General features: G+C 37.3%; 1 protein-coding gene across 2 annotated transcripts in view; it reads right to left on the reverse strand.

Annotated features, from left to right (window-relative positions):
- The window catches only part of MAP3K15 (mitogen-activated protein kinase kinase kinase 15), an 84363-nt gene that overhangs the window by 23936 nt on the left and 38151 nt on the right, over nucleotides 1-22276 (reverse strand). For both annotated transcript variants that reach the window (XM_066176903.1, XM_066176904.1), the window contains 10 exons: nucleotides 20197-20390; nucleotides 17825-17993; nucleotides 16503-16609; nucleotides 8984-9154; nucleotides 8018-8130; nucleotides 6806-6965; nucleotides 6049-6199; nucleotides 5547-5654; nucleotides 4377-4426; nucleotides 1321-1416 (listed from right to left, as the gene is read on the reverse strand). In XM_066176903.1, coding sequence (XP_066033000.1) covers nucleotides 1321-1416; nucleotides 4377-4426; nucleotides 5547-5654; nucleotides 6049-6199; nucleotides 6806-6965; nucleotides 8018-8130; nucleotides 8984-9154; nucleotides 16503-16609; nucleotides 17825-17993; nucleotides 20197-20390 — 1319 coding nt within the window. The remainder of the gene's footprint in view (nucleotides 1-1320; nucleotides 1417-4376; nucleotides 4427-5546; nucleotides 5655-6048; nucleotides 6200-6805; nucleotides 6966-8017; nucleotides 8131-8983; nucleotides 9155-16502; nucleotides 16610-17824; nucleotides 17994-20196; nucleotides 20391-22276) is intronic.

Raw genomic sequence — 22276 nt, forward strand, 5'->3', positions numbered from 1 at the left:
GTATGTTTACAGCTTTCTTTCATTACTGACTTTCTCCATATTTATCCCATTTAAATTAGGAAGAACATCACACACACTGAAAAGCCTCATTATTTATAAAATTATTTTATTTGCTGTAGCAGAACCCAATAGTTACTTGTTATTGTGATTGCATAGTAAAATCTTGGTAGATTCAACTCGAAGACTTTTTCAGTACATGTTTGGCTGCAAGTCTGATTACTCAGTATTTCAGAAAATCAGATGTAGCTTTTTGTCAGGCATTCAGAAAGTCAAAAGTATAAAAGCAGTAACGTGGCTAGAAGAACAGGGTTTTAACTATTTTCTAGTTCTCTGGGGTGGAGATACTGAAGTACAAGAACATTTTTTTCTGTAGTTCCCTGCCTGAGCCACTCATTTTTTTTTTCCAAACTCTACAAGCAACGGTTTACAATTATTTTAAAAATTATAAAATATTCATCATTTAATTTCATACATCTCTCTCATTAAATCACAGAGAGACATCTCTTGAACTGACTCCTGTAGTGCACTGAATACAGCGTGAAAAATGTGACCATGTTTCATGACACACAAATTGCACTGCCAAATAAAGGCCGAGGAGGTTAACATTAGTTTTAGTGTTTTCTACCTTTTATGCAATGCACTCTGCAAAGCCAGTAATTTTCTTTAATCTGAGTTTATTCCATGTAATACATAAGTAGTAATTATTGCAAGAAATAGTGAATATACCATTACACTCCAAAATCTAAGTGTAATAACAACTCCCTCCTACATCATTCAGAAGGTGTATTTGCAACTACCAGTTACAAGGCAGAATTTGGTCTGTAAAGATTTAGGCCTAAAATTCAGTTTGTCTTAAATTACTTACTTTTTAAAGACAACAGAAAATATTTAACTACAGGTACAATCAGTAACATGGATCTGTGACACAATGTAAGTTAGAATTTCGCATTGCACTTAGATACTCTTATTTAAATCAAACTGAACAGACAGGTAAGGGAACCAGAAACAATGTAGCACCTTACATGGCATGGCCAAGATAAGGAAAATAAGATAATAGCTGTAATTTAGATTAAGCTGGTTAAACTTTTTTCAGACATAATGATTTGTAGATAAACTCATCAGAATCACATAGGAAGTCAAATGGGTGCTCTAATCACCTTAAGCATCACCAAGTTTACATTGCTTCTTTATCAAGAAAAAAATAGGTGAAGAAATAAATATTCTGTTTCACAAGCAAAAAAATTGGTTTCCAGTCCTTACGAAACCAATTTTATTTAGGATATGGATGAGGCATGCAACACCCAAACAAACTGAACTCACCTACTGCATTGGTTTTCTGTAGAAAAGTAGATTTGAAAGTCATCATAGTTATCATGGACATAAAGAAAACAACATCGCTCATCAAACTTGGAAATGCTGTAAAATTCACATTAGAAAAATGTTATTTTGGATATACTTGTTGTAAAAAAATAGGGCAATGAGGAGGGTTTTTTAAAAATTATGAACACTTAAATATCTTTTTCACAGTTAATTACCTCAGAGAAGCAGTATGTAATTATGCATATTTTTCTTATAACTAGGGGTTTTCAGCTTATTTATATATTCTATAATCCTATCTCAATTGTGATAAATAAACTGCTGCTTACTTTGGTAAAATACTAGTTTATCTGAGATGCATTGAGGTTGGTTTATTCACCTCCACTTCTACTTTTACACAATTCCATCAGACTCCTTGGTACTTGCTGACACCTCATGGAAAGTGAATTGCTCTGACACTAATTTAGCTATCCAGAAAACCTTTCCTTAAAGACTGAAAAGTACTTCAGGTTTCTATAATTCCATTGCTCCTACAATAAAACAGAACTGGGAAATACTAGCAGTGTAACAGATCCTTCTCGGTCTATACATTTTATGGCCTTAAAACTGGTATGTTTTGGGACGACCAATATTTACTCCAAATTGCAGCAATAGTTCTGAAAAAGGGACTATTTATTGCTTATTATATCTTGCCAGTGTCATATATATCCCATCTAAAAGCACTGAAGCAAAAAGTGAAATACCATAAAACACAGTATCAATATGAAAATAAATCTAAGAATTAACCACTTACCCCGACCATTTGCACTTCAGTATTTTGCTACATAATCCCAAGCTGTTATGCTTCTTAAGGCATTTTTGTGCCTTCAGTTAATAAAATTTCTTAGCTTTTTGCCAGACCTGTTCAAACAAACTCTCCTATTTTGCTCTTCTGCTCAGCCAATTACTTAAAATACATGACTACACTGTAGTGACGCTGCCACATGTTACATCACCAACTGATGTTGCCTGTTGACGCATCATTAAGGGCTACATGGAAAATATTCAAAAAATCCGAATTTTGCCTGAAGACTTTTCTAGAAATACATGAAAATAACACTACACCATTCTTTAGTTTCATTTAGTTTAGCAACTTCCAGTCTAACAGGTCAAACAAGCACATATCTGACTTGAGAACTAAGAGACAGAGCAAGATGATTCTTCTAGAGGCAAATATAGAATAGACAAGACAGTATCTAAGTAACAATACTGCATTATAAACCTTGTCATGTATGAGGTGTATAAGACGAACTGGTTAATATAAATACAGTTTAAGAGTTTTGATGGAACGTATTTTAACTGAGACCACAATTTTTCTTTAAGCGAATGGAATTTTAGAAGTATCGTAATTTAAAGTTGTCATATACAAAGCAAACATCCAACTCCACTAAATTTAAAAAAGATTGCCTCTTTGAGCTTTGTAATGCAGTGATTTATTTAATCACTCAGCAGTGATTAAAAATCAAAGTAAATGAAATTAATTGCTTGCTTCCTTTTGATTAAAGTTATCTTTCTCAAAGATTAATTTCTGTGCATTGTGGTGACTGAAGGTAATTAATGTGGAACAGAAACTTTGTGCTGAACTATTCTCAATCAGTTCCACAGACTTCAGTGACTCACATTGCATTGGACTAACAGAATAAAATACCATGTAAAATTCATTTAAACAAAGCCTGCTTTTTTCTTTAGAAGAAAAGACTAAAGTTATGATAGAATCTATGTCCAAATCCGCAGTTTTAGGTTTTCAACCACCACTCACTTTCGTCAGAGAAATACTTCTTTGCTGAGGCAAATTAAACAAGTTCAGGGAAGGCAAACCTGGGACCTAAAACTTTAGGCACCCTGAGTCAAGATCAAAGCCTAGAAGCCCTCTCCTTTCAGAACTACAGAACCCATTAGGTATCTGAATTTCATCTGGTACTTGAATTAGAAGGTTTGTCAAGCACTTAAGCTGATGAAGTCACACAAGTGGCCCCAGACAACAGTCATTTATGTCCCTAGAAAGGCCAGATCCACCAGTGTAGAGACTCAGGAGCTCAGAGAGAAGGCAAAAGCCCACCTGGTGTTCCCCATACTTACAGTTCCTCTGGTTCTTAGCTGCAGCCTGCATAATTCAGAGAGAAGACAGGTATAATTTTTTTCCTCTCCTGATGTTCTGTCTCTCACCCTTCTGGCAGGAAAGCAGCCCAACTTAATATACATAATCTACCTTCTAAATGTAGTCATGGATTTTGGAATTATTAACACCAAATGTGAATATCTTCTATCCTTTCAGTTCTCAGAACAATCCTGTTCTCTCTATATAATGTTCTGATCTTTTTTGGTACTAATATTTTTACTGACCCATTTACTTGTGACTAGGGTTTTCATTAATCTAATCATCACAAAATGGAACTGTCTTAACTATTTAAAGGTTAGTCCTCGAGAAACTCCACTAGTAGTCTATTTCCAGCTTAAGAATTCTTTTCTGTCCATAGCAAAAACTACATTTATGCCTCATTCATTACTTCTCTAATAATTCAAGTTTTAGCTAGCAGGTATGTAAATAAAGCCGTATCAGAAGCATTTCTGAATTCCAAACAGAAAACAGATACCATGCTTTCCTTTACTTAAAGGAAAACTAAGTCTTCTTTTACTTATGGAAGGAAGCAAGAAGTGCTAAGGGTGATTCTTTCCTTCTGCATTTCATGTTTTCAAATGGAGAGATAGCAATAACTTCAGTGATAGGTTTTGAAAAATCTACAAAAATCAGTTACATAAAGGAAAACCAAGAAAACCAATACCAGAAAATACAGACACTCAATATCCCTCTCAGATCTGAATGTTCCTATGAGAAATGTACAGCTCTGCCCATGTATGGACAGGCAAACTCTTCCGTGACATTTCAAGGCAGGTTGGACAGAACAAGCTTTTAACAGGCCATTGAAAGAGAGAGATGTAAGGTAGAATCCAGATCTCCCACTTAAGGGAAATCTAAAATATCCACAAAAAGACACTGAACTGCTTACTGACATACCAACCTTATTCCCCTAATGGAAGAAGCTGTAAAATTCCATTCATGAATCTGTTTCTGTAAAGAACAAAGGGATAAAATCAACTACAGTCTAACCTTGACTTAATAGTGAAGACAAAGCCTACAGCATGGCAAGCAAAAGAAAGGTTTTCCAATAAGCCTCCTTTCTTTCTTCCCCTCCACATTTTGAAATAAGGTTAATACATGAGTAAAGAACTTATACATACATTTCTATTTTACTCACTTGAGAAAAAATGAATATAAATGGCACAGGGTGGAAGCAAAGGCCAAATTTCCTCATGTAAATTCAACCTGAAGAATAACAAACACTACGTTTTGATGTAATACATCTATATTTCACATTAAACATGGAGCAGACTATGCCCTACTCTTATCTAGTCTCAAAGGGAAAGGCAAATTCACCCATCTCCCTAAGAGGTTTAGAGCCAAGAGCTGGAAAAATTGTTTACAGATCCACGTAATTATGTGGCCTTGTCCTGCTCCAACATGCTTCTTTTCCACACTGTCTCTCTACAGTTTTAGTCTATTCTCCATCTATGTAGTTCTAATATTAAAAAAGTGTGGCAAAATACATTGCAGATTTCAAGTCTTTCAATGTAAAACTGAGATTATTTCTCATTTTTAAGAGCTGACACTAGCCATAACTGTGCCTACTCCTTTCTTAATTCCCTGTGCCTTATCCAACAATCCAAGACACCAAATATTTTATTCCTTGACACTTACTTGTCACAGGCTTCCATTTTTTCTGGTTTCTAATATGACAACTGTAAAAGCTTAAAATGCCTATAACATTGAACACAATACTGGGGTTTATCTTTACTTTTAATCTTTGACTGACATCTCAACTAAAATCACAGAATTCTAATGAGAAGTATTATGAGCAGACCAAATAACCCACGCACTTCTAAGAGACATGGTCAAGGTAAGTTAAATCTGAATGACATCAAAACTATTTGATTTCTAATCATAGTCACTCCTTCTACTTTCTCCATAAATTATCATATTTTTTATCTGCACAAAAAGAGATACTGAGGCTTGGGCTTCACAGAAATGTAGCAAACTTTGAATTATTGTAAAGTGCTCCAAAATCTACATGTAAAAAATTACTTGATGTACAATGAATCAGTACATTTAACACACTTGCTGACAGTTTTACCATTTCAGGGGGGGAGACATGCCACAAAGACAGAGAGCTCTCATCTGCTTCACTGTTGATTGAAACATAGGCAGGCTGGTAGACTTTAGTTGGTTCTATCACCAAAACCTGAAGACAGAGAGCATTTTTCCTTAATAAACCACTACAGTATCTTCAGATGCTCAGATAAAGACACAAGGTCATTTTGAAGTAAGACCTGAAAAATTTTCAAGGGAAACAGGATGGCAAGACAAAGCAGGAAAAGTCTGTGCTCTTAAAAACAACGAAATAGCATTATCACAATTTGTTATAGGAGACTTACAAGTATTTCTCAGAATGCTTTTAGGGCAGTGGGTTCATTTTTTTAATAGCATAAAGATTAGGAGAGTACAGGGATTTGGTTCATGCAGTGAAATAACAGGCAGTTAAGTTTTTAAGTATTATGTTTACAGTCTTCCAGTTCTTGTAATATCCTATCCAGAAACATAAAACATACAAAACTCATTTGGACATAACGTCTTACTGGAAATCTCAGTCCATTAGTCGTTTCTTTCGTTGCCTCAAAAATTATATCTAGCCAGAAAGTCAATCTTTCTTGTTTAGGAGAATGTTCTATGGCGAGTTTCTTGAAACGCTGAATTAACATCAGATTCTGAACTAATGATTTCAAGTACCTAGAATGTATTGAATTAGTGAGTTAACAGAGCGAAAACAAAATTTGACCAGATTCTAAAACCACTTAACTGACTTAGACATCCAAAATAAAATGTGTTTTAGAAGCTACCACAATGGAAATGGTAGTGTTGGTTTTTACAGATTTCTGGAAAGAATAGCAAGTTTAGACAAAGCCTTAAGCTCACACGGATGTTCATGAACAATGGCTTTTTGCAAATGGGTATAGTTACACAAGTAGTTATATGGGGATTAGACAGGATACGATGAGCTAGAAGATGGTGGGGGAGGGAAGCAGCAGCTAGCTAAACTCTGAAAACAGTGGTTTCACAATCTTTGCACAACCGCTTCACAAGGAATCATTACTAATATCCAAATTCTTTCTTAGAAAATACGTGCTTCAATGGGATATAACCTGACAATGCTGGATAACTTAATTTCATACCTTCCCCCTTCCTTCTTGTAATAAAAGAACAGAGCATAAAGTCAGAGTTGCAAACAATCTAAGATGGAAAATCCAGTTAAGTTATCCATGTGACTGCAAGATTTTTTAAATTAGTGTATTTCCCCACAGTTTAGTACTTGAGCAACAGCTGTCTACCACATACCACACTGGAGGTTTCAGTTTAAAAAGCTTTTCTGCTGCTTGTACTGCTTTACCAACATCATTTGCCAGCATGCTCACACTGAAGAACTGTCCCACATCCCAGTAATTGTTCATTTTTTCTAGGCTTCCTTTTCTTCCCAATAAACTGTTTAACCGTACACCTGTAAAATTTCAATTAGAAACCACAATTTTCTATTAGTAAAACACTCTGTTGTGTTTTTTTACTGGTAAGTTGATCAGTAAAAGACTAATTTAGGTCTTGATTAAGCATAACTGATGAAAATAAAGAGCAGTAAGTTTTCCCCAGAAAACAACATTGCACAATACAGAGGCAGGATCTGCAAATCATACACCCAGCACAGTTCAGAAAATCAGAACTCCTACTACACGGTACTGAAAAACCTCTTTTGCTTCCTGTCTGGGCTATCTGCCTCCTGATTCTCAGTGTAAGATGCACAAATCTGTGCATTTGTATTTGCCTCATCTGCATTTACTGCAAGAGATCCATGGCTAGAGGTTCACACAAGTCTGCCCCAGAGCAGGGTCAGAGGAATGAGTTTAAAGCCACCTTTGCACTCTTAACATTTAAAGCTCAAATATGAATTTCAGACTAAACCAGATTCCAAATATAATGTTCAACCATCATTTTCCCTGCGAAGAAATGCATATCTGTTTCTATTATGGGATTTCTTTGTAAATGCAAAGTGATGTGTTTTAGTTAGCACATGCATGGAAGCTGTGACTGACTCTAGGTAGACAATAAGTAACTGTCCTTTTAGTAGGTCCTTCCAGGCAATACTTCTTGTGGATCTCTCAACTCAGTGACAACAGAAACCCTTTAGATCCTTTCCTGGTACTCCTGAGGAGAACTGGGCCACACTGTCTCTTCCTGTCTCTGTGCCCTGTTGCCTCTGCAATGGGATAATCTCTGTGGTGCAGTAAAGGCAGTTTACAGACGGTGCTGAAGTTGGTCCTTTGTTGTTTCCCATCTCTGGGGCCCTTTAGATGGGAAATGTTACCAGAAAGCTGCTCCAAGGCAGCCAGAAGGAAAATGTGCCTTTGAGGTCCCTGTGCTTTAGACTGCCATCCAGGACCCAACCCAAAAAAACGCAAACCACCTTTCTCTCTGTGCAGCCCATCACTGTAAGTATTTTGTTTTATTCATTGGGAGAGAGGCAGAAAACTTGTCTGTGGCACTGTGTGTGGTATTTACCTATTTTCCTCAGTTCCATTGAGCTTTCAAACTGTTGTCCTGCAACAAGCAGCAAAACCGCAAGGTTAATTCCAGAGTACAGAGTTGGCTGGAGTTCAAATCCTTTGCGATACCTGCAGAGAAGAGTCAAGAACTCACATCTCATTGTTTAGGAGAACTGAAATATTGTAAAGGAAGCTCTTGATTTATTGTAAGGATTATATGGCTAGTTGGCACCAATGGCCCCAAACCCTTTGTTTTAAAGCTTCATATTCATTAAAGGTAACTGAGACACAGCTGACACAGGCCGGTGCAGGATGCAGAGATCCACCTGAAGCTTGCAAGTTCACTGCTACCCATCCATGTTGCACAAGGAAAAGAGAGGTGGTGGGGGAGAATATTTCACAATTACAGTTCAAACCCACATTGCTAAAATTATTGCACTCAGAAGTATGATTATACAAACATAACTATATGAACAGTATGTCAGTGAGAGCCTGAGTGCATATGCACGCCTTAACGTCTTAAGAAAATTTGTAACACAGTTTATCACCATTTTTCCTTATACATAAGGAAAATATAGATTTTCCTTATATATAATCAGTAGATCATTGCATTTCCTGGGGAGCCAGCATGGAAACCATCGTTGCACAGAGGACAAATATAACTCCACAATTTCACTAGTATTTCATTTTGGCCTCTAGACACATTAATTTTGTATTTCCTCAACAAAGACATGGGTTAATCAACATCCCTCCCAATAAAGTGCATCATTCAGTTTCCAGGAGAGTTTATAAAGAGAAGCAAGGAAATATATATACAAAGATCTGATGCTCAGTAAACCACTTATTCAAACAGGACCCTGAGAAACAGAGATAAATAGAACAACTGATCTTCTAATTATTACAACCCTGCTTTTCATATCCAGAAGTAAAAAGTCTGAAAATGTTTTTAAACAGATTGTTCTGGTGGTTCTTTTTTTGTTACCATTCAATGGAATGATCTCGACTGTTGGTATCTTTACAGTCAGAATCAAGAAACATATCCTTGTAGATCCTCCCACACAAGCAAAACATGTCTGGAGCAGGGTGATCACATGTCTGCAGGACTTGAAGCATAACTTGCAGTGCCTTCTCTCTATCACCGGCATTATTTCTTCTGAAAATACAGAGAATAAAATAAATTAGTTCAGACCTGAAACAGTAACTGCAAGATGGGAGAGCAACAGTATCCCTCATCTATCCCACAATCCATCCTTCATTACTATACACACACGACTTTATTTAGGCTGAGGCATGATTGTTGGTTGACTGATAAAATCCAAATTCACTCTCCTATCATTGGTCTCTACAAGTAGCTCACGGAAGAACTGATGCAAACCCAGAACTCCTCTATGACAAAAATCTGCCATCTAACTTGATTCCTTCCTGCGTACATAAACACACTCTGCACAGCCTGCAATGAGAAAAAAGTGCTTGTTTAGTGTTCATCCCTGACAACACTTAACAAAAATGGCCATTTTCAGCATTCAGTGTGACAGATCATTCAGCTATGTCCAAGATTTGTAATCTTGAATCCAGAGGATCCAGAAACAATACCAGGAAATACCAACTAATTGCAGGAAAAGCCAGGTCAATCCAATCTTACCCAAAAGAATGAGAGAGCTCAGTATGGAGCCTTTGAACTGCAACAAGAATAAAAGGGCAAAATTGAACTGTATTTCCTAATTAAAATTCTTCAGATTAGAAAAAAGATTTGGAAAACAAACAGCTGTGATATGGCATCTTTTGACAAATATTTAACAGTTGTGTTAATTAGAAAAGAGTGCTTAAATAACATTTCCATTTCTTATTATTATTAAACGATCAGATTTTTTGCCTCCATTTACCTTGCTGTTTTTCTAAGTTTAGAACTCAATATTTACTTCAAAAAGTCACTTAGAACAAACAACGTTTGCAAGAGTAATGCAAACACAGCTTAAGAGTTTAATAGCCTCTTCAACACTTTTTTTTCATCACCAGAGAGATTTAAAATATTTACCAACCCTGTTTTAGAACTGTTTACAATTTCCCAATCCCCACCTAGGTCTACAAGGACTATGACTACTTTGTCAGCAATTCCAGTAGCAGATAAGGGTTTCTGGTAAATTTATTACTTGCATGCCCCAAAAGGATTAATATTTACTGTAAAGGGGCTCTGTCCCTTAGGTAACCAGCTGATGCAATAGGACCACTAAGAACACATCTGTAGCAAAATCCAGGCTTCTGTACATGTTAGGTGATGGAGAACACCTAATAAGATTAAACAGATTTGTAGCTGGTTGTGAAGGTTTTATCCTGCCTTTGATGTCACTGGCAGAGCTTAAACTTTCACAGCAAGTACTTGAATATTTTTAAAGCATTTTTTCTTCAGATTAACTGCTCTGAAATAAATACTGGTCTTCTCTAATGACCACACAAGGAGAAAGTTAGTATCTTTTTTCAGTTTTACATGAAATAAACAGGAGGTAAAAACTGTGGGGGTAAGTAATGAGCTTCTAAATCCCAAAAAGAGAGGGCAAACAAAGAAAAAAACCCAAACAACCTGAAAGATCACATAAGCTACATGCAAGTTCTCTCAAGTCAGTATGAAAATATTCTGTGGGCTAATAAGCAGAACCTGTTATGCTTGACCAAGACAGATTTTCATTTCTTATTTCAGAACCCACACTTTGTCAGGTCTGGATGCCTGACAGCTCATAATTTGTTTCAAGGTGCCTTGAAACGCATCTGTGGTGTTATCAAATAGAGTAGAAGAGATTACTTTAAACCCTTAAGGCTTAGCACTGACTTCTATTTTTTTTAAACCAATCTCAACTATGTTAGCTTCCCCATGCTCCCCAGCCCCCATTTAAAGCCACACGAGAGCAAATCACAAAAAAAACATGTCATGAAGGACTGCTAGAGGTCATCTAATAGAATCTCCCTCTCACAGCAGGTCCATAGCCCAGCACTAGACCACAACAGCCTTGGCTGAAAAGCTGAATTTATTAAACCTCCACGGATGGAGATGCCACAGCCTCTCTGTACCGGGAAAGCTGAAATACTGTATATGACGATGCACAGGCATGAGAAGGAAGGCAGAAAATGTTCTCTTTATGGATTAACTTGGTGCAGCAGGTGAGATTTGCGAAGTTCATCCCCTGAATATGAAGTTTCATAAGCCGGAGCAGAATCCCAATAGGCTGCTACAGAAAGGACCCTATCAGATCATTTTACTGCCCCTTGGTGGTTACAGGCCACCTTGCACTGAAATGCAAATGTCCCTTATGGTATCACACAAACAAGTCAACTTAAGGAATGAAACAGAATTTTGAAATAGGCTTTTTCAATGGTGCTCTTCAACACACAATCTGTTAAACTCTCCACATCTGGGAGGTCCTACCTTAAAGAAGTTTGTATACACACCCAGTGAAAATATGAGCTGCTCTTTGTATTTTTTCTGGGTTTAGGGGGCACAGTTTTTAGAATCACTATTCACAATCTGAAAATTCTTTCAAAATACAGTTTCAATGGTCAATGAGGTAAGAAAAAAGAGTACTACTATAATTTATTTAGACACTATATTAAAAAACCTCACAGGCCTTGGAAAATGTTTCATAAAGCTATTTTTTTCCCCTTACTGGTTTCTTTGTTAGCACATTTTAGTCCTCTTACTGCAAACCTTACCTTGTGAAAACTTGTGGAGAGACCAGAGAATATCTACATTATCTGAACATGACAGGATCAAAAACTGCTGCTACTAAAGAAAGATCTGCGAGTTACTTCCAAAATTATGAAAATATCCTAGGGCTCAATAAAATACTGCCAAGTCTCCCCTAGCACAGTGTTAGGACTTAAAAGAAAATGAACAAGGAGTAAAAATTAAAAATGAAAAATCATGATGTCTTTTACAAGTACCCAGCACATGAATCTTCAATACTGTGTACAGTTTTAAGCTTTATTTAAAAAGGAAACTGAACTATTAGATTAGGGAAAAATATCCTAATGGAGGGAATGATCAATGACACGGAATTGTTTCTTCAATCAATTGAAATCTTCGATAAACTAAGGTTTTTCAGACAGAAATGGCCACATGAAAATTCTTTTTCTCAAAACAAAAGTTGTCCTGCAGGGCACCTTTACAGCCTCTAATGACTTCCTTGAAATTTGTGCCAGTGTTCTGCTGCCAGTTTAGTTTTGCCTGACAGCTTGTATCCTCCAGAAACTGCTGGCTGATTCACTTGCCAGTTTTCTGGCTTGCTCATTGCAGTTTTGCCACATGATTTATCTGTCTGTTGACTCTACCTTGTTTCTCCAATGACAGAAGCAGTCTTTTCACTTCCCTGATCTACACAAGCCTCTTCCATCTGCCTCCTTGTCTTATCCAACTGTCCACTCGTCCTTTACCTCTCTGAATTACTCTGTAGGGCAACAAACTCCTGTTACAGCATCTCACCTGAAATAACACCTGGAACACACAACTTTAAAAAAAATTCCTGTTTTTTCCCCCTTTCTCTTTGATATCATAGCTCCTTTCTTGCTCTCCAAATCCATCCTCTTGATGGTGAATCCTTCTCTACACTCCAGCCTTTATAAGGAGGCCTAGTTTTAAATATTCCTAAACCAAAAAGATCTTCCTGCTTCACAGACTGGTTTCACCAGCATTAAAGAATTGGCATGGTTACAGAACCAGAACTACATCCAGTGAAACAGGCCTTTGCCCAACAAAGTTAACAGGAACAGCATGGATTTCACTGGGACAAGAACTAGTTCACTCTGTAGGTAACAAGTGGTGTAATCTTTTTTTCCTCTCGGCTTTTTGTTCACATCTTCCCCCGTATGGCTTGTTTCCATCTAGCTAGATGGAGAAGACCATATATGATAAAAAAACTCTTGTATTAATGAAAAGTACTTTCTCAAGGGAATCCACATTTGGTTTCCTTTTCATTTCATGACTCCATAGCAGAAGATCTGAACTACTACTAATTGTACAGAAACCTGCAGCAAAAACAATTTAAAAATTCTTAATTATTAGGAAATATGAGAACTCATTTCAATTAGAGTTAGTACTCACTTAAACCCAGAAACTAATTTTTGTGTTAAGATACATATCACTGAGGATGTAATTTGCTTCTAGAATCTTCAATATTTGAAACAGTGAATGAAGAAAACAAGACCCTAAATTAGGCTTTGACAAGAAAAAAATTTGCAAGCCTCCAGACAGATATGACAAAGAAAAAACATAGCTATTTCCCCTCCCTCATATACACTTCAGGTACTTCATGAAAGCCAGGCATATAAAATGAGGAGGCCCACAACAGGTCTTTTTACTAAATTTGAGTAATCACAGAACAGAACATTTTAAATACTCCAGTGCTTATCAATGGGAACAATTTTCTGTGGCTACTATTATTCACAATTACTAGTATTATTCACAATTACTAGTGATTTTCTACTTGCACCCTATTATACCCTTCACTTGTTAATTGCCTTCTTTTATTATGGTACTAGAATATGTTGCTCGTTAAAACACAGCATGCTGAGTTAAATAATAGTGACTGCAGCTGTCCTCATCTTCAATATAAAGGAAGATAGCAGTGCCCTGGAAAGAGACTGAAATTTTTAGAGTTCTGGCCTCCTGCCAGGACTGGGTTTGGTTTTAAAGTCTACTCTGTTTTGAACAGAATTTGGCATACCCTTGGGCTTCTTTGCAAGCTTCCAGGACATTATAGCTCCAGCCCTGGTAAATAAGACCAATTAGAAAATAGTCCTTACACAGTGCTTGCCTCCCAGGCAAGGTGTACCCATGGACTGAAACAAACAGCCATCCACATCTAGAACATCCAGCCCTCAACTGCACAGCATCTTACTCCATACCACAGCTGTGAATACAAATATTGAAAATACTCATGTTGCTCATCTGGACTGAAATTATACCTAAAGATGTCTAAATTAAGATACAATCAGACTTATATCTCAGCTAGGAGGCAACAAGGAACAAAGTCTTAAACCAGCCCGTGTCTACACAGAAGAGAGCACTCTCTACTCTGTTCCTGTGTTACATACAAATTACTTAGCTGAGGACACTGGAAAAGCAATAGCCCTTTGCTCCCTGGGACTTCTAAACAAGCACCTAGGATGGTGATGTATTCAGATCGCCCAGGCTTGGAAACAAGCACAAGCCTGTCATTGCAAACATCCTTTGTGAGCCACTGCTAACAGGCATGAGAGATGACAAATCCAAGATGCTCTCAATTCTGCTCTGAAATAGCAACCAGAGGGGAAGACAGCAGTCTAGGAGAGGGGCTGTGCTTAAGCACCTGCCATATGAATCAGGGTTCCAGAAATCTGCATGAAAGTGTCTGCCTGCCCTACATCTGACACTAAGTGCCTTAGTACCTGTCTGCACAGTACCCATCAGTGACGCCCAGGCTCACTCTGCTTATGATCCAAGACAGGTCAGACCCAGGCTGGCTCTGAGGGAGAGGACATGCACCTAGGCTGGAATGGCTCAGAATCTAAAGTAAAACCTTAGCACTACTTCTTAACCTGGACCTACACACAACTGTGCTTCAGACTGGGCTTGTGTCCACCTGCTGAAGCAACAGAGCCCTGAGATGCCCAAAAACAGCTCTGCAGCTCTTCCTGCCACGGCACTGGAACAACTCTGACTGGACCATGCAAGTGAGACAAATGGTCAAGAGAACTGACACAAAGTCCAAGAGGAAACTGAACTAATCACTCTCTCTGGATCACAGTTATAGTATACTTTTTTTTGGAATTAAGCACACATAAACATTCTGCGGGGTCAGATATTCTTACAGCTGCTAATTCTGTTCTGCATATGATGTATTTTTTTCCCAGAGGGCTCAATCAGCTGTACCGAGCAACATGAATACTGTTCTGTATGCTGAAATGAATAGAATATGAACTGAAAATATAGTTCTTTATTTTTAAAGATAGGTTCTGATAGAAATCCCTAAAAATAATTTGGTTTTAAAACAGACAAAATTTGAGATTCAAAAATTTCATGGAACCACGATGCTAAATGCAACATTTTAGGGATCATTTTGAACTAAGTGGACTTGCTTAAAAAATGTTTAAGTCTCAGCTTTTGAGTTTTGTCCATCATTTTGTTTGAAGAAGGCAAAAACATCTGCAAAAACTAAATTCTGTATTCTTACCAATAAAAAACCAGTAATTTATTTCTGAAAAACCTTTCCTATAGAAACGTTTAAATTGTTCCCAGAAGAAAACAAGGAGAGTCATGCTGGTTTGGGCTAATAATCATTTAATGAAAGCTGTTGACAGAGAAAGCAAGTTCATGAGCAATGAATTTTATCTTGTCTCACCAGGGTGCTATTGGCATTGTCAAAACAGAAGATTTAATGGCATGGATTTCATATGCTGCTCAAAATAGAAAGAATTTGAAGACCAAGACAGTAAAGGAGCTTGCCAATTTTGTTATGCACATCTAAATGAAAAAGTTTAAAATACTGATTATATGAAGACATTACCTAAGGACAAGGCATGATTCTAGCATTTTTCTTACTGGCAAATTTAAACATTTTGAGTCAAATTCCTGAAATAATTTTTTTAAAGTTCTGAAAAATAGGGCTAAATCCATATGCAGTATTTTTGAGCAATAGTTTAGTGTTTACTCTTGTGTCTGATGAAACTGCCACATAGGACCGGACTTCTTACCATTTTCCCGAAAAATGCCATAGGAACTGTGTTTCCAGATCTGTTATTAAGTTCTTAATCTCTTTGATTTATGTCATCCTGTTATTGTCCAATGCTAATTTTTAGTTAGCTTGTAGGTCACAATCTTCAATAATATGTGGACTGCATCTAGTCAGTTACTTTTATTATTACATGTGATTCATTTGCATAAGATCTATTTTCTCCGACAACCTTCAAGTAAATTCTTAAGAAATTGAGTAATTATTCTACATGTGTATATACATTATAAATCTGTACCTAGCTAGAAGAGTTCAATAATATTTCATTGTTTCCTAAAGTAATCATGTGCCTGCAGGTCCTTATGACCATCCAGCCTTCCAAGGAAACTCTATCATGAATGTGTGTTCATGGATCAAGCAGAGCTTGTTACCTATTACTTTAATAAATCACTCATAACTCCATCACACTAAACTTTTGAAGACATTCAGAATAATCAGTGACTCAGGTTAAACAATCTCAGACTGACCAAGAACCCCTTGGTATCACTGGAGTCCTTTGCAGTTAGGTGGTCTTTGGAACAGATCCACTCTCTTCCGCTTCTTGACAAAATGATAGTTGTTGGAAAACAACAGTTTAAAGAGTTACAAACTGTCCTGGTGCACAGTAAGTATGGGATTAAGGAGAGATGACTGTGATGAATATCAATGTGTGCAGAAAGGGAAGGGAATTTGACATTATCAGCACTATAAATTTATATATAAGGCCATTTGGAACAGCAATAAACTGAAATCAATCATCCTTACCGATTCAATGCAAAAGCATAATGAAACTTAATGTTGTGTTGATCAGCCAGATCACAGGTAGGAAGCATTTCTAGTGTTTCTACCAGCTTCACCATAGCATCATAGTCCTGGTATGAAATTAAAAAAAAAATAAAATACGAAGGACTGAAGTGGAATAAAATGAAAGGAGGAGAGCATCACTAAGCTAAAATGTATCATGATCACTAGACAGTTTCTCAGGTGACTGTTCCTAAGAGTCAGAGAAACAGCCACGAAGGCTGCGTAGGAACACACAGGGATTTTGTCTATTAGTCAACTACATTCCCAGCGCCAGAAGAAGAGATGACAAGTCTGGCTTTTTGAGCCAGATCTTCTGATGGATACTCCCCACCAGGTCACCATGGACTCAACCACAGCTGTCTCTAAGGTAAATCAGCCACCTGTGCACTCATTTTGGTTTCTCAGGGGTAACATACATCTACAGTGCTGAAAAGGCCAGTTTACTGACATTTCAAAGGGCCTTGTGTTACTCAGTGTTTTTGTTCAAAACATGTTCTGAGATGAGTATATTTCTCAAGGAAGACCTCTCATGATCACCAGAGCCAATCCAAATGAAGTTGGGTAAAGTACTGAAGGAAAATACGCATTTCAGAATGGAAAGTTTGTTAATGAAGGGTGATGTGGTCACCCATTGCTCTCACAACCCATTTATACACAAGAAATAACCAACTAAGTTCCTGATGGGACAAAAATTTATAGAATGGTTGAAATTATATTTGAAAATGGATGTTAAATACACAGCCTGTCAATTTGGAAAGACAGCACACAGGCTGTGTTTTAGCAAAAGCAGGACTTATTTAAAAAAACTGAAACAAGAAAAAAGGTGCAGTTATATTTTAAAAGCAAATATGTGTTTCATTGAATTATGCTTCTCAATTTGGGCATCTCTAGCCAATACAATGGTCATAACAAATGCATTTTCTTAATTTCTAAGTATATTTAACTTTATGAGGGGAGGAAAGGTAGGAGAGAGGAGGGCAAGGCAAGCATCTTGATTCAGTAGGGATTTCTGCTTTTTTTCTTTTGAAGGAAGTTAAAAATTACTAAAATCAAAGGGAGAGACCACGAGAAGTCACCCAATCTGAGCCTCTTGTTCTCAGGCAAAGTAAGAGTCTCTGTCCCCTTAAACTGCCCAACAGACAAGCCAAACTTCAACAATGTAATAACTGCTCCCATTAAGTGCCAGCTTTGAATCACTGCTTAACAAACAACGAAGCACAGGAGAACAAGCAAGAGCCAAAATTTCACACTAAAATAATCCACCTTAGTCTTTAGGCACATACCTGAATATCTCTGTAAGAAAGAAGCAGGTTTATGACAATGTCAGAAGTCAGCACTTCAGTATTATCCATACGAAGCTTAATCCTGGCCAGCTCCTTAGCCAGTTCATCTCCTTGGTACTTCTCTCTAGCTTTTCTAATGTCATTTAGCAGTGTTTCTTTGTAATAGGCACTAAAGAAATAAAAGTTACACATAGGGGAAGAAGACTGTTAGATATTTCTCATGAAACATAGCTATGCTTCTAATAAAAAGTATAAATTCTAATAAAAAGTATCATTTCCTCAGAGTGAGGTCCACATCAAATGTTTTCATATTTTTTAATAACTAACAAATATTCCAACTTGCCCCAGCTCAGACTGTAGGGCTATGTATCAATATCCTTATAACCAGGATCATGACGCAATTTTACCAACACAGGAAAACTGGAGCATTTCTTTGCCCCATTACTGACCCTGACGGATGTGGTACTTTGTATCATAAGGAAGGCTGCGTCTGGGATAATAAACTGGCAGAAAGAAGAAACACCAGTGTGATGTAAAAAGGAGGTATATTATTTTATCATGAAAGCTGGAAGGAGACTTTCAAACACAGAAACCAAAGCAAAAACAAGCCAACAAAAGCTGATTTAGTTGCAATCTCTTTTATGAATATACTGTGGGCAGGATCTCTGTAAAAGCCTCCAGTAAATGATCTTATTTACACTTACATCAGTGCACAATCCAACACCAGCACTTTTGTAAATTGAAAAATAATATATATATATATTGCCAGCATGACAAATATCAATGGCCTAAACCACCTATTTAGGAGTAAATTTATCCTGGAGCAAGTTATGGTGTATAAGTCTGGAACTTAGCAGGTGCCACCTGACAGATACTCCAGTGCATACAATTCATTTCTTGTTTACAAAAGAGTCTTTCAAAGTATAGCATAAGCCCTAGCTTAGTATAAGCCCTACACATAGCAAAGAAAATTAAGTTCTCCGTCTCATACACATTATAACGAAAGCAGCAAGGTCACAGTAAGCACTACTGGCAAGCACAGCCTCATACAGTGCAAGCACAGAAATGAGGCCAGGAAGTGGGCATGGAAGTGCCCAATAATCCCCAGAGATCTCAAACCCATTTCCAGAAAGATCTACAAGAACAGATTACATGTAACTAATTAGCATACACAGTGAGAAACTGATCTCCAGGATGGGGGAAAACTTATCTATAAAAAAGGTACTCCAAAAAATTCCAGGGTGCTTGCTCCGCATATGCATCCCAGGACCATGGAAACCCCAGCTGGATTGACACTGGAGCCAAAACAGGTGATCTCTCTTTCTTTCTTTCCTCCTCTCTGCCCCTCTTTATCTCTCTCTTTCCCTGCTCCCTTTCACTCTAGCCCTTTATCCAAAATCTTCTGCTGTGCCTTACACTAGGAGGGCAGGGACTAAAACACCAATTTCCATGCCGGGTGTGTAGTTTACTAATAAAACTTTACAAACTTTTGCAGACCCTACAACTTTTGTCATTCCTTTCAACCATAAGCATCTAGGAATCTTGGATGCTCCCTTCCCCTTCAGGGTAGGATGCCACTGGAGGGGCATCCATGGGACTGCAAGGATGGGCCACAAAAGAAAAGCAGTTTTTTAGGCAAGCCTTTTGCTTGGGTGGGATGGCAACGGGGAAACAAAGAAATCTGAGGGCCCTTGGTGCAACCTCATGCTTCAGACATTAGAAAAATTAAAAACCAGAAACTCAGTCTCCCTGAGTGTTTCCCAGAAATAAATACAAAGCAGGAATAACTGCAGAATACAGGGTGAACGACTGAGAAACCTCAGAAGGTTCAGTTTCTCAGAACCTTCCTCCTCCAGCCCCAATTCTCAAAACTCCAACAGTCCCTTGTAGAAATGGCTAAGCAGTATCATGTTTATTAAGTGATACCAGAAGGTTAATATTTAAAAAGAAAAACAAATAATGAAAATTATAACTGAATGCCCGTTGCTACCATGTATGTATTTTATCTGGTGACAGAAAAGGACAGTTTTTGGCTTTGAACTCTATGAAGAAACTATGAGCTTAGCTCCTATTACAACCTTATGCACTGTAGTTTAAACTTAAGCCCTTTCTCTTACCCATGAACTGCCTTTGCTTTCTGTAAAGTAACTATAAATCAAATTCTAGCACAACATGGTTAGTTAACTGCAACAAATGCAGGCCAGGAATACAAAAAGCAGTAAAATTGGCAGCTTCTTTTAACACTACATTAAGTGCAGTGAAAAGTAAAAAATTAAAAATCAATGCTACTAGAAATTCTGCATCTCCTTTTTTTTCATAACATCAAAGAGAGACTATCAAAGGTTCTGGAACTGCATATGTTGTAACATTACCATGATGTAACATGGACATCCTTGAGAAGGCTGAGAAACTTGTCCACCAGTGGGACACAAAATGGCCCCAGGATATTGTCCCAGCTGGGCTGCATGTACTCAGAGGCTCTTCGTTGGGCATCACTTTCACAGCAGAAGTAGTCAGCAGAAGGTGTGACAATGTATGGAATAAAATAATAATTGCCACTTGAAGCCTAAAATAAAAACAGGCAGAGTTTAGAAAACAAATGAAAGTGGAAACACACTTGTGTATACACAGAATCTTTTGCTGACAGAAAAAAAACAGCTGGAGTAGTGCTAGTGTGTAGGAAGTGTTAGTGCACTGTTTAACACAAGATCTTCAAGCATTAAATTCAAGGAAATTTGTGTGGATAAGTTACAAATATTAACAAAGCTGATGAATAAGGGTCGGGTCTGTTAAGTGACAATACAACAAAACTGTTCAATTTTTCCTTTTAATGTAATGTAAGGACCCCAGTAGGGTCTGACAGTTATCAGCTGATGTTTTGTTCCCAAATTTTTGGCTTCAGAGATGTACTTGCATCCTCTAAGCTCACCCTGTGCTAGGAAAGATATGATGCAGAGCTCCCCACAATGAGAGAAATACAGAAACACAGGCACTGGAAGGATTTTATAGAGATGTTTAATCCAGAGGAGCAGAAACATCTGCTGCATGCTACCATCAAAAACCTAACAAACCAAACCCCAAAATTTAGAATTTTTTTGTAATAGATGTAAGACTTGTAAGATAAAATTCTAGAAATAAAGCCCAAAAAAACTTAATATGCCACATAAGCTGTGTAAAAACAATCAAGGTGCTGAAGTAGGTGAGGACAAAAAAACATGCCCTTCAGAGCCCAAAACCAGCAAGTTCAGGGTTTTCTGAGCAAGACCCCAGAAATCAGACCACTGTAAAGGTTTCCACAGCTGGGAGAAGCACCTGTATCTCATCTGAGCTATGACAATTCTCTGCTGTTTAAAAGGAAGGTGAACTTTATATTTGAGAGTAATTAGACAGGAGCACTGAGGCTGCTCTGGTTTAGGGCAAATTTGGAAGGAAAAATGCATTGGTCATGTCGATGTCAAAGGCTTAGGTCAACATGACACATCTGCCATGATCAACTGCCACCGTGTTGGAGATACCATGGCACTAAACATGTACAGCAAAATCAAACCAGTCATTTTTTCCTATCATCTAAGCATGTAGAAAAGCCATAGCCGTTCATAGTCACCTTGAACAATGGGAGAATGCTGAGATGATGAAAAGAATGGACATGAAGATGGCACATTTTTGAATGCATTAGTAAACTGGAGAGGAGAAACAGGTTGTCCACAGGAAGTTAAAAATATAGGGCATGCAGTTACTAAAACTACTGATAAAAAACCTGTATCAGTACATCCTGATCAGTACATTGCTGATCTGAGTGAGGATTTAGAATTTTAAATTATTTCTAACAGATACAGATCGTCATACTCCTTCCTTACAAAGCCTAAGTTACATTATTCCTGTTCTAATAATATAATTATCTGTTGGACTGTTATCTTTACTTCCCAACAAAAAACTCAGAAAAAATGCAACCCAAGTCACCAATATACCAGCACAGTTTTGTCTCAGGTTTACCCAAATAAACAGTAAGTTCACTGCAACAGAAAAGCTGCTTGTCTATAAACTCTATTCTTAAACCTGTAACAGCAAATTAGTTCTTCCTGCAATGAAAAAAGCCCATCCAGTTTTAAAGGGTGATGTATCTTGAGATGCAAAGAGCTGCAGTTATCTATTGAAGAAGCAATGAAATTTTCAGAAAAAATTATTAACACGTGAAATACTCTATTAATCTTATCCTCAAACGTTGTATTGTTAAACAACATATAATCTATTCGACTTAGATTTCTTGTTTCCTTCTGCATAGTAAAATCTATGCAATTAAACCCTCTTGTCTTCCAGCTTCTTCTATCCAATATTTATATATAATAAATTATAAAACTCTTTCATATAGACTGTGTGACCTAAGAAAGTCTTTCCTATCTTCATTATATAAAAAACCAGTCCATCTACTTTTCTTATGCTAACAAGAATTAG

The sequence above is a fragment of the Chamaea fasciata genome, unplaced genomic scaffold (genome assembly GCF_029207755.1).
Source record: "Chamaea fasciata isolate MVZ Bird 193981 ecotype frontalis unplaced genomic scaffold, bChaFas1.0.hap1 SCAF_2, whole genome shotgun sequence".
Lineage (NCBI taxonomy): Eukaryota > Metazoa > Chordata > Aves > Passeriformes > Sylviidae > Chamaea > Chamaea fasciata.